At 34.7% G+C, this 13,907-nt stretch overlaps 1 protein-coding gene across 2 annotated transcripts in view; it reads right to left on the reverse strand.

Annotated features, from left to right (window-relative positions):
- The window catches only part of ITGAV (integrin subunit alpha V), a 109,236-nt gene that overhangs the window by 44,517 nt on the left and 50,812 nt on the right, over nucleotides 1-13,907 (reverse strand). For both annotated transcript variants that reach the window (XM_070802534.1, XM_070802532.1), the window contains exons 4-6: nucleotides 11,647-11,761; nucleotides 6,845-6,906; nucleotides 4,889-4,934 (exon numbers count right to left, since the gene is read on the reverse strand). In XM_070802534.1, coding sequence (XP_070658635.1) covers nucleotides 4,889-4,934; nucleotides 6,845-6,906; nucleotides 11,647-11,761 — 223 coding nt within the window. The remainder of the gene's footprint in view (nucleotides 1-4,888; nucleotides 4,935-6,844; nucleotides 6,907-11,646; nucleotides 11,762-13,907) is intronic.

Raw genomic sequence — 13,907 nt, forward strand, 5'->3', positions numbered from 1 at the left:
CTTTCTTATCCAGTCATCTGCTGATGGACATCTAGGTTGCTTCCATGTCCTGGCTATTATAAACAGTGCTGCGATGAATATTGGGGTACACGTGTCTCTTTCCCTTCTGGTTTCCTCAGTGTGTATGCCCAGCAGTGGGATTGCTGGATCATAAGGCAGTTCTATTTCCAGTTTTTTAAGGAATCTCCACACTGTTCTCCATAGTGGCTGTACTAGTTTGCATTCCCACCAACAGTGTAAGAGGGTTCTGTTTTCTCCACATCCTCTCCAGCATTTATTGCTTGTAGACTTTTGGATCGTAGCCATTCTGACTGGCGTGAAACGGTACCTCATAGTGCTTTTGATTTGCATTTCTCTGATAATGAGTGATGTTGAGCATCTTTTCATGTGTTTGTTAGCCATCTGTATGTCTTCTTTGGAGAAATGTCTATTTAGATCTTTGGCCCATTTTTTGATTGGGTCATTTATTTTTCTGGAATTGAGCTGCAGGAGTTGCTTGTATATTTTTCAGATTAGTTGTTTGTCAGTTGCTTCATTTGATATTATTTTCTCCCATTCTGAAGGCTGTCTTTTCACCTTGCTTAGAGTTTCCTTTGTTGTGCAGAAGCTTTTAAGTTTAATTAGGTCCCATTTGTTTATTTTTGCTTTTATTTCCAATATTCTGGGAGGTGGGTCATAGAGGATCCTGCTGGGATATATGTCAGAGAGTGTTTTGCCTATGTTCTCCTCTAGGAGTTTTATAGTTTCTGGTCTTACATTTAGATCTTTAATCCATTTTGAGTTTATTTTTGTGTATGGTGTTAGAAAGTGCTCTAGTTTCATTCTTTTACAAGTGGTTGACCAGTTTTCCCAGCACCACTTGTTAAAGAGATTATCTTTAATCCATTTATATTCTTGCCTTCTTTGTCAAAGATAAGGTGTCCATATGTGCATGCATTAATCTCCGGGCTTTCTATTTTGTTCCATTGATCTATATTTCTGTCTTTGTGCCAGTACCATACTGTCTTGATGACTGTGGCTTTGTAGTAGAGCCTGAAGTCAGGCAGGTTGGTTCCTCCATGTCCATTCTTCTTTCTCAAGATAGCTTTGGCTATTCGAGGTTTTTTGTATTTCCACACAAATTGTGAAATTATTTGTTCTAGCTCTGTGAAGAATACCATTGGTAGCTTGATAGGGATTGCGTTGAATCATAAATTGCTTTGGATAGTATACTCATTTTCACTATATTGATTCTTCCAATCCATGAACATGGTATATTTCTCCATCTATTAGTGTTCTCTTTGATTTCTTTCACCAGTGTTTTATAGTTTGCTATATATAGGTCTTTAGTTTCTTTAGGTAGATATAGTCCTAAGTATTTTATTCTTTTCGTTGCAATGGTGAATGGAATTGTTTCCTTAATTTCTCTTTCTATTTTCTCATTATTAGTGTATAGGAATGCAAGGGATTTCTCTGTGTTGATTTTATATCCTGCAACTTTACTATAATCATTGATTAGTTCTAGTAATTTTCTGGTGGAGTCTTTAGGGTTTTCTATGTAGAGGATCATGTCATCTGCAAACAGTGAGAGTTTTACTTCTTCTTTTCCAATTTGGATTCCTTTTATTTCTTTTTCTGCTGATTGCTGTGGCCAAAACTTCTAAAACTATATTGAATAGGAATGGTGAAAGTGGGCACCCTTGTCTTGTTCCTGACTTTAGAGGAAATGCTTTCAATTTTTCACCATTGAGGATAATGTTTGCTGTGGGTTTGTCATATATAGCTTTTCTTATGTTGAGGTATGTTCCTTCTGTTCCTGCTTTCTGGAGAGTTTTTATCAAAAATGGATGTTGAATTTTGTCAAAGGCTTTCTCTGCATCTATTGAGATGATCATATTGTTTTTATTTTTCAATTTGTTAATGTGGTGTATTACATTGATTGATTTGCGGATATTGAAGAATCCTTGCATCCCTGGGATAAAGCCCACTTGGTCATAGTGTATGATCTTTTTAATGTGTTGTTGGATTCCAATTGCTAGAATTTTGTTAAGGATTTTTGCATCTATGTTCATCAGTGATATTGGCCTGTAGTTTTCTTTTTTGTGGCATCTTTGTCAGGTTTTGGTATTAGGGTGATAGTGGCCTCATAGAATGAGTTTGGAAGTTTACCTTCCTCTGCAATTTTCTGGAAGAGTTTGAGTAGGATAGGTGTTAGCTCTTCTCTAAATTTTTGGTAGAATTCAGCTGTGGAGCCGTCTGGACCTGGCTTTTGTTTGCTGGAAGATTTTTGATTACAGTTTCAATTTCCGTGCTTGTGATGGGTCTGTTAAGATTTTCTATTTCTTCCTCGTTCAGTTTTGGAAAGTTGTACTTTTCTAAGAATTTGCCCATTTCTTCCACGTTGTCCATTTTATTGGCATATAATTGCTGATAGTAGTCTCTTATGATCCTTTGTATTTCTGTGTTGTCTGTTGTGATCTCTCCATTTTCATTTCTAATTTTATTGATTTGATTTTTTTCCCTTTGTTTCTTGATGAGTCTGGCTAATGGTTTGTCAATCTTAATGAGCTATTTGGACACCTTTATGCAGCAGCCTGAATGAGTGACTGCATTTTCTTCACAACCTTAAGTTATCGAGTACACAAGAAAGCCAGACACCTACATGAAAGTCAGATTGCCTCCTTGTACCCAAGAAAGGCTGTTTGATTTATTAAATGCCATCTCCGTAACATACAGAAAACAATCTCTTCATTTCTGCTATTTCAGAAAGAAAATCGTAATAGCTAAAGATTATCAGTTTAGTTCCAATTTTTCCAGTCACATACGCTGAGTTTGTAGGGCAGAACACTTTCTGTCTGGATCACTAATTTATTATCTTTGCCTGCGTGTGTGTGTGCTTACTTGTGTCTTGACTCTTTGTGACCCCGTGGACAGCAGCCCACCAGACTCCTCTGTCCATGGGGTTTTCCAGGCAAGAACACTGGAGTGGGTTGCCATTTCCTTCTCCAGGGAATATTCTCAACCCAGGGATCAAACCCACATCTCCTGCATCATTGCAGGCGGATTCTTTACTGCTTGAGCGATTGGGGAATCCCATCATCTTGCCTAAATGGTATCTAACACATAGGAGGGATTCCTTAAATATTTGTTGATTCAAAGAACACAGGAACATTTATCATGTCTTTGGAATAAAACATCATTATCATTTTCTCTATTCTTACAGAGACAATTCTGAGATCTATGGGAAAATTCATCCTAACATCTTATGTATTCCCAATGAAACATGCTGATTTTAATCTTATTAAAATATTATCTGCCCAGTCACTGAGTTTTTAGTAACATATCATATATCATTTATAATAAATCAATAGTATCTGTGCTAATTTATAATAAACAGGAATGCCTGCATTGTGCAATATTCAAAGTATTAAAAGAACAAGTAATTTTAATATATTCACAATTGTGTCTCTTAAAAAGTCCTGACCGAGAATCAAAAAACCCATCTTTGGTTCCCACACATGCCCACGAGACACTTCCTTCTCTTCCACTGAATGATATACCTAGCAGCAAAGAGGAAAATGAACCCATGTTTTATAGCTAACTAGAAAGCATTAATATATATTTTCTTACATATAATTAGAACTGCTATTTTCATTTTTATTGTAAGGCTGCAAAACTCAAGTATAATTCTCCTACATCATTTCATCTTCCAATAGAGGTATAATTCACAGAAATTCAAATCTTTCAGTTTTAGTTAATATGTGTCATGTTGATCCTCTTTGCCTGATTTTTCTTTTTCTCCTTTGCCATCCCTTCCAATTTCTCACTTATTCCCACTTTTCATTCCTTATTTTCCTTCCACCTTGTTTTTCCTTCAGCAAATCTCTTTCTTTAGTTCCCTTTCTATAAAGCAAAAGCACAGGTTTTCCTATAAGGAAACAAGTAAAGAAAGCACAGAGCAGAATACAGAAGTAAAATTCAGAATCAGAAAGTACTTGCAAATCAATATAGTCAGAGATTTTCCAGTTCTTCCAAATATTGGCAATGCTTGAATAACAGAATACCAATAAACAAAAAAGTCTTGATTTGGTAAATGGTACTTTTTAACAGAAAATAAACATATGAATACATTGACTAAATAAATAATTATGTTTCTAATGATAAATGAAACATAAATCAAATAAGCAGATATAGTTACCAATTTTCAAAGTGTAAGAAAATAATGACCTGTTATACATTTGTTCAAATGGCAATTTTATTAATCCTCTGGAAATGACTAAAGAATGCAGATTTTTACTTCAATCACCAATGCTAATATATTCTTTTGAAATTTAGTAAGATCCTCTATTTTTACAACTTCCCAGATACAAAGAAATCATTCTTGATGTCAGTGGTTAATGAAAAAATAACCACATCAATAATCTAATGTGCAAATTAATTTTAAAACCATGAGCTTTTGGAAGGCCACAATTTACCTACAGCTCCTCATACTTCCTAATGATTAATTATATCATTTCCTCTAAAGTACAGAGATGAAGTATATAAGCAATAAAAATTAATTACTTTAAATTACTTTATAATTTACTTTTAAAATATTTAGTTTATTTTCTACTAGAAATGCATATGTCATATATTGTTATATATTTTACATATACCTTATATGATGTTACAGTCCTTTTTAAACTAATTATATATAGATAGTGGTTATCCATTTAATTTTTTCATTTCTTTCTTTTAAATAATTTGAAAAGTCTCAAAGCCTGGTGGGCTGCCGTCTATGGGGTTGCAGAGAGTCGGACATGACTGAAGCAACTTAGCAGCAGCAGCAGCAGCAGCAAAAATACATGATAAGCCAGATGAGTCTGAAATATAGTCATTACTGGGTAATTTTTTAAAAAGATTAACCTACCTTGCCAATAAAAACTACCAGGACCACCAAGAAGTACTCTGTCAGCCTAGATTAAATCAAACAAAAAGATATATATTTTAAAACAGATAGCTTTAAAAACTGAGAGCAATATAATAAACATAAAAGCTACACATTCATGTATATATGACATATATATGCATATACATTAAAGCAAACAAAATCATAAATCTTAAACCCAGCTGATTCCATAATTTTCACTGTACCTTTTCTAAAACACAATACAATAACTATTAAAAAGTAGGCCTATATTCATTTAATATATGAAAATATACAAATACATATATACATACAGATTCTGTAGATCTTGACTGCTTCACATACTTGGTATGAAGTACTGTCAGCAAAGTATTATTAGTTACAATAAGAAAAAAAGTCACTCCTTAATTTTGTTTATTACATTTGTGACTACACTGACAAATTTCCTTTCTAATAATCATTAAATTTTTTTTAAGCTAAAGCAAAATTTGTAGTGTCATGTAGATCTAAACAGGAGTGAGGTTTGAGGGTACATTTTTCAGGGTATGTTATGTATACAAATTACACTTGACTAACATTTCTTATATCTGTAATAATTTACAAGTATCTAATTCAAGATAGTGTTTTGAGCATATTTTAAAAATTTCTTCTCGCTGGAGAAAAGAGAAAAACTTTCTCCAAATACACATACAGCCTTTGAAGCTTTCAACAATCTCCTGCCTTGGCTATGTAAAAGATATTTCTAAGTTGTCTGCTTTAAAATGACACCACTTTTCAGAAATGAGTTGAAGACAGCAGTTAATTTAGCAAAGACTATTCATGGTATGGGAATATTTCTGGGGTTATAGTTGTATTGGTTTAAGTACAGAAACTATGAACACTTCTTGTTTTAATACAACATCTATTTGAAAATACATCATCCAAGTTGAAACCTTTTATGTGTTAATACACTTTACCTCTCTTTGTTCTGCTTCCTTAAATTTTAAATTATGAGTAATTATGAATAAATTTTGAATTATGAGTTTCAAACTGAGTGAATTAAAATTAACTGCTTGATAAGGAGAGTTAACTAAAATTATTAGTACCTAATATTTAAGATTAAAAATATAAATTTATAAAAATAAGAAAATGCTTTATTAGTTTCTCTGAACCATGATTATAGTTTCTGTGCTTTTAGTAAATTTAAGGTACTTTTGCTTACGTTTTCTAAGTCATATTAAGTTTTCTAAGAAAGCTCTACTTTTATTCAAGCAATGTGTTTTTGAGACTTCTCTAGGAGTAATTAATTTTCTCAATTTGTTATTCAAAATGCTCATATATCCCACAAAAAACCACACAAAGACAAAAGTAAATTATATAAAATATTTAAGAAAAATTTCCTTTGAAAATATACATGGAATTATTATTTTTAAAAAAAGATGAAAAATTATCAACTCTAGAGAGCATATCAGCTTAAAAATACATAAAGCCCTATATATGAGATTTCTTACAGTAATTAAACTTCTTCATCTTTATTTATTGCCTATGGGCACATAATAGATGGCAAACATGCATGTTTTTCAACTTTTATTAACTAAACCCTGATTTGTAAAAAACTCCCATTGATAGCTTTTATGAAAACTCAATTTCAGGCAAAAATAGAAAGCTTTACTATAACAGTCCGTAAATCTATCCAACTGGAAGTTTTAATATTAAGTCATAATTGCTGTCTATCTTCTGCTAAGGAGATTTTCTACTATTTTCCATTCCCTTTTTGATGAATATTTCAAATAAGCAACGTCTCCTAGGGAGAGAACAGTATCAAGCAAAGGATATCAAATGCAAGGGTAATTTTTATTAGATGTTTCCATAAAACAGGTAATAGTTACAGAGAATACGAAGTATTATCCAGTAATTTTTAACCATGGTTTAGATAACAAGGTAGATCTGAATCTCATTCAGTCTTAAATGAGAACTTACTTTAGTAAAATCAATGCTGAATCCTCCTTGACAAAATCCCTGTCCATCAGCATCAATATTTTCTAAAATAAAAAGATTGGAAATATACACAAACCCAAAAACAAACAAATAACACAAAACAAAACATGAGAAAAATCTGATATCACTGTAAGATAATGTACTAGTCTCGGAGAGTGTTCATTCATTCAGGTTCTTAATGGGTTATTAACACATTCTTAAAAAGTTAGTATGCATGTTTATCAACACCCATTCATCAGAAATGGCAACACAGAGAGATGAAAGTAACTAGACCAGTCAGCAAGGGGCAGAAAGATCATCTAAGATAGTGGATTTCAAACTTTATTTTTATACAGAAAGATTATAGTTTATATCATAGCTCACACAACCCAACATACACGCATTGTATTTCATTCCATCTTTTAAAAAACTGGTTATGACCCATTCTTTGATTTCATTTAACAATGATGAGTCATGATCTTTGAGTTAAAAACTCCAATCTGAAATTTCTAAATCTTACTATTATTCCCCTACAGTTGCTAGGTCTTTGCTAAGTTATTATGAAGACTAATAAGCAGATACCTGCATTCCAATACATTTATAGCCAACAACAACAACAAATCTGAAAAAAACATAGTTCAGAATTTAGGGAGATGGCCTCGTTGAATTTTCTGCAGAGAGCAAAATATACCCTGAAAACACATTTAGAAAGCCAACTTTTTAAAACATGACACTTTTAAGTATATTCCAAATGATGACAGACTCAACTGTTTTACTCTTTCACAATTACCCCTTTCCCCATAGTTCTCACAAAAGGGGACAATTAGCCAATTAATTTAAATTAGCTCTAATCACTAGTAATACTGTACCTAGAATAGAGGTAACAGTGAGCAAGTCTTTTCCTTGTTTTATTTTGAGGATAATAAGAGCAATGAAAAACAGCTACTCTTTAGTCATCAAGGAATTATTGTAGTCAATGCCACAATATCTAAATAATTATGATATAATATTCCTGTATTTGCCACCCAAATACAGTAACCAAAAATACCTACTTTCAGTCATAAGGACAACTTGCAAGAATTTTTGTCAAATACTCCCATCAAAATTTTTGAACCCATTTTTAAAACCTGGGAACTGCCCTAAGATTACACACTTAATATCTAAATTCAGAAATTTTTTTAGAAAATAGCCTCAAGAGTATAATGCTCCCCCAATGTAAATTTTTCTAACCAAGAGGGAATGGGAAAATGTAGGGCTGGGGTTTCCAGCGTCTAGTGAATCATAGTAAGGAATTCTGCTCTGACCTCAAGTCAGCCTTTTATTTCCTTTATTCGAGTTGCATCTGGGGAACTCTTTTAAGCTATTTATAAAGACATCCTTTTTCGATTATCTTACTGTACAGTTATCTACTTTATTTGGTTTCCCAGAACATCCAACTAGAAAACATTACTGTCTTTTAAAAATGTAACAGGTACATATTAAACAGCGCAAATGTAAAGAATTTTCTGTTGACTATAACCTATTTCAGGGAAGGCTTTTGTTTTTATTTGTATGGACAGTTAATATTTTTCCTAATTGTTAAGCCTGACAATATTATATTTAATGTTACTGATCGTGATAGTAAGAGCAGCTAGTGTTTATCAAGCCCTTACTGTGAGTCTGGTACTGTACTAAAGCACTTAAATTCTTTTCAAATTTACACAGCAAAATTCTATGAGAATAACAGTAGCCCTATTCTATGAGAGATAGTATTATTAGTCACCACTTACATCTAAGGAAATTAAGGCTCACAGAAATTAAGGAATTTAACCATGGCAAACCTGCTAGTAAATAAAAGAGAGTGGATCTGAGGTGAAGAGTGCCTATACGATTAAGGCTGCAGTATCTCAAACCAGCAGTGTATTTGTAATTCCCCAAGCAACTATCAAGGGGAAGAAAAAGAAAACTAGAAATGATACCTGAGAAAAATCTATGTGCAAATAATATTATCATCAGAAAGTAGAAAGAACAAAGACTCAGTCCGAGCCTGAAGCTGAAAGACTATTTAAATCATATGATTTGTGGTTCAGGCACTTTTAGAACAGAAAGACATTCAGCCTTTTGTGCAATGCCCAAGAACGGGCGTAGATATAATAATGAAAAGCCAAAAGCAAACATAATCAGTAATAAGGTAAATTTTTACAGAGAGTAAAGTTCCATAAATTCACATAGGTCACAATAAAAACGAAAGCAAATAAACAAACAAATGAACAACAACAAACCCACAAACTACCACCACACCAAAACAAGCAGTTATCAAGAAGTTGGCAGTGTAGCCCTACAAAACTGGCATTCCCATGTAAAATCAGTCATGGGGCTAGCTTACATAATTTATTGAAGTACGAAGAAGCCATAAACTACAAAAATTGCCTCTGAAGTCTTTTGTCTAAATCAGTGTTTTATTAATGATCAATCACCCACGACTGTAGACAAGCAGGTTGTCGGCAGATAAGAATACAACCCAAGTTCTCAGATTCCCACTCTTGAGTGTGTTCCTCTGGGCCGTTTGCCTTTTGTACTTTAGGCCTGCATGTAGCTTAATATTTCAAAGGTTGAGCCCAAAAGTACACACAATGATCAAGAGATACTGAAAGCCAGACTTACTAGGAAGAAGGCATTCACTTTGATTTTTTTTTTTTTTTTTTAGATTTTTCTCTGCTTTTTCTCATACTTGAGGTATTATTATCGGTAAAGGGCCAGGTAATAAATGTTTCAGGGGCTAGACAGCCTCTGTGGCAAGAATTCAACTCTCCCATTGTAGATATTAATAGCATGTGAACAAATGGGTGTGGTTATGTTCCAGTCAAACTTTATTTACAAAAACAGGCTCACAAGTCATAGTTTGCTGACCTGATTTGGATGTTAAATACTTTGGAAAATAAGTTTAAAATGTCTGTGCTTAAACCAAATAAGTGAAGGCATTATGCAGCAGCTACATCATGCAAACAGTCTTAATCGTTTAAATACATGTTAAGAAAAGAACTGGTCATTAGCGAAGAGGCAAAATGACGAAAAATACTAGCCAAACATCGCAGTATATCCTCAAGGGACCATCATCATTAGAATGCTTGTTTTCAGAAGGTTTCTTGTCCTCTTACATCAGGAATTAATTCAAACCTGCACTTGTGAGATCAGAATGTACTCTCTATAGAAAAGTTGTGCTTAGTACAAAGGCAGCTGAAATGGCAAATGTTTCCTATTGCTAGTAATACAGGGAAAAGGTTCCTCTGGAATAAGACAGACCCGGGTTTATATCCTCATTAGATCACTCAGCACCATAACATGCAGGAAAAAACCGTGACTTCAATTGTCTAGATCTCGGTTCCCTCATGTATCGGAGGAGAATAAGGATGATTTTACAGGTGTGCCCACCACACAAACAGTAAGTTACAAGTATGGCACACAATGGTTAGTTCATCCTTGAGAGCTACAAAATTATCTTTTCATAATAGGAATATTTTTGCAATACAAAAATTAAAAACACAAATTTAGTCCTCCCATTTTCCACACGCCACCAGAGAACAGTACCGTGACCAAAACACCGACAAAAGGTGGCAACACAGATGGCGTCAGGAACTGGGGATAAAGCTGCCCGTTCCCTCCATCCTGCACACTGTGCGCCTCCTGCCCTCCCAGAGTAAACGACGTGGTTCCACGTACATATCATTCTTTTCATGTTTGCCTCCCACTTACAGAAGTAGGAGCAAGGCAGTAGGCCAAGAAAACAAGCATTTAGCAAAATGATTTGCAGTTTCTCAGAGGTTCAACTGCTTAGAATTTTGAAGACTAAGTTGATCCTTTGACCTGATGTCCGAAGTCGCCTGACGAGGAAAAAAGAGTCCAGCAATAAGAATCTTACATGTTGTGCCTTTGTTATTAACTTTCTCTACTACACTACCTAGTCACCAATGAAGCAGAAAGAGTAAAGGCCTAAAAAGTGCTCCAGGTATAAACACCATACTGCATTTCAGTAAGAGATTTTTATGTTTCTGATATGGAGATCTGGGGTGGTGGCCAACTCAACGATGGTGGAGAAGCTAAAGCACTGCAGTCTCCAGGAAGGAAAAAACATACAGCGTTTGGAAAGCATAATTAAAATTATAAATGCTCAAAGTCATCTTTAGTCACAATATAAATTTCACTGGAAATTTCAAATAATATTAGAGAACAGGGTGAGATCTTTTAGATCATCAAGAAGAGTGAGTCTAGTTAACAGACTGACAAAGAGACTGATTAAAGCAAGGAAATTCACACTCTGACTCCTGAGCCCAATATTCTATCTTCCTATAAAAAATCTGGCTTCTTAAGATATAATTTTTTTTTAACTTTTAACACCATTATTAATATAAAGCTGTGAGCTCTCAAACTTTGGTTTCCATCAGAATTACCTCGTAGAGTTTGTTAAAAATGCAGGTAGCCAGGCCTGATCTAGACCTGCTGAATCAGAATCATTAGCTGTGGGGCCTGCATCTCTGATAAAGTTCAAGAGAGCACCTTTTGACTAATAGTGACTAAAAATGCAGGTTTCCAAAATCAAATGTTAATTGTTACTGATCAAGGAAAAGGAAAACAACAGTTCTTAGGAAGAAAAGATAAACCTTTGACTGTTTTTTGACATTTCTTTACATTAATAAAGCTGCTTTCATTTTGCTCTCTCAAACATCATGGTATGTCTACAAATTTTAACACATACACACACACACATTTTTAACAGCCTAGGCTTCCCAATCCTCTTGGTAAAAGCTAGTACAACTTCCAACACATACTTGATCTGCATGGAGCATACTCAACAGTCTTTGTTCCGTCCTGAAGAAAGCATGTTCCCACAGGCTCTCTTTCCTGCTTCATCTCAGTCCTCCAGTGATACAGTGGGGCACAGGCCTGGAATCAAAGGGGGGAGTCCATGCATAAACATTTTCTGAAAAAAATTAGTGTTTCAGACAATATATAACATCTTTTTATAAGCATTAACAAAAATTAATCAAACCTATACTCTTAAATTCCTTATCATAGTAGTGGATAAGATTTTTATAAGTACTCTTCTCACATGCTTCTAAAGGCTGTATATGTAGTCTAGGTTTTGATTTTGTTTTTTTCCCAAAATAGTTAGCAAAATCATTATTCCATGCAGTACCTTTTTGATTTTAGGTACAGGTCACAGACCAACTCAATACTTTAACTAAATAATATATCTCTAACCTATAAAACAAATAATTTATCGAATAAGGGAGTAAAAGAATTTGCAGCACTTATTTTATTTACTTTTCAAATAGACTACGACCTTTTTGCTTTCAGGGCTATAGATTTCAACACTACGTATAAGTGGTAGAACCAATGTTTGAATAGCATAGTAATCTACCAAAGTATAACAATTCAATTTGCTGGAAAAAAAAAAATCAATAAATTTTCTATAATATCCTTTGAAGCAAAACATTTTAAAACAAACACCGCAAACAATGCTGAGCTATATTTACCCGAAAAACTGGAAGTAAGCAATTGTACTACTTCTCTACATGTACCTGACTTCCAGGGTGGAGTATTACCACTTCTGCGTATTCTTGCTTGCCTCTACCTCTTTCTGCCCAGAATGCCACTACTCTCAACTCCTCCCCTCACCTCTAACTGCAATTTGACACATTCCTAAGCGCCACTGAAATATTACTTCCTAAATAAACCCTTCCTTGATGCCCCACAATCCAATGGGAAAGAAAGAAAATACTAAATACTATGCAGCTAATTAAAATAGGGAAGGGCTGTCTGAGGAAATGAAAGTAGAGCTGAAATCAGACTGACAAGGAGCCAGCTCAACTGAAAAGCAGTAAGTTACACATAAGATAAGCAGAGGGACAAACACTAAGGAACTAACTGAAATGACTTGGTATGGAAGGAATCAAAAAATTAGTGTACTACACATGTAAGATGGAGTGAGATGCTGGCAGAGAGACAGCAGCCAGTGACTGGACTATGAAGATGCTGATAAAAGCAAGGATGAACAGATTTTTTTTCTGAGGGTGATGAAAAGCTGCTTAATTGTTTGAATCAGGAAGGTGAAATGCTCTGGTTCACTCTGGTCCCTCTATAAAGAACATGTTGTAGCTGGGGCAAGAAAGGAAGCAGAGAGGTGACAGGTGCTACTACACTGGCCCAGGAGAGTAATGATGGGGGCTTGGCACAGGACAGAAATAGTGGAGATGATGATTTATTGAGGGGTGGAATCCTGGAAGCTGAAGGCAGAACTGACTGGGGTTGCTGAGGAATGGCGTAGAGTCATGCTTTTAAGATGAGGATGTTTTATACGGAAATAGTTACTTCCCTGGTTTTTCCTTTATGATAGAGGGTAAGACTTCTATTTTGGTTCACATTTATTTTGAGTAATAATGAGATATCTAAATGGAAATGCCATATTGGCAGTTTGGAAATACAACTTGAAAGATACAAAAACAATTAAGAGCTGGAGATGTAGATTTGCGGATTATGATATACAGACTGTATTCATAGTCACAGGATAGGTTAGGAGCTGCTAGATAAAAGGTACAGTTCAAGAAAATAGGAGCCCAGACCAAAGCTCAGACACTCCAACATTTAGAAAATAAGCAGAAGTAGAGCTACTAAAGGTGATGGAAAAGGAGCAAGTGGTAAGGGGGGAAACTGGAAGAGTACAGTCCCAGGAGCCAAGGAAAGAAAAGTATTTCAAAAAGTGTGGCTCAAGTGACCTTGCTGAATAGTGTTGAGGGGCCAAGAAAAATATTCTTGACCTGAAAGTCAAAAGTGACCTTGCCCATGCCTACCTGAGCCAGACAGGAAGGGCTGGGAAGAGGAAGGAAAGTGAGAAAGTGGAGACAGTTACTACAGAAAACATTTCAACAAGTCTTCGAAAAGATGAGCAAAGGAAGGAGACTATAGCAAAGAGGAAGATGAGGCAAAGGTAAGGGTGTTTTATTCGTAAGGAAAGGAGGTACTAGGGCATTTGAGTAATCAAAGCCACACTGTTCATAAACCTTGCTGGAGAGAAACAAATTCCCAGGGA

The sequence above is a fragment of the Bos indicus genome, chromosome 2, assembly GCF_029378745.1.
Source record: "Bos indicus isolate NIAB-ARS_2022 breed Sahiwal x Tharparkar chromosome 2, NIAB-ARS_B.indTharparkar_mat_pri_1.0, whole genome shotgun sequence".
NCBI classification, from domain to species: domain Eukaryota; kingdom Metazoa; phylum Chordata; class Mammalia; order Artiodactyla; family Bovidae; genus Bos; species Bos indicus.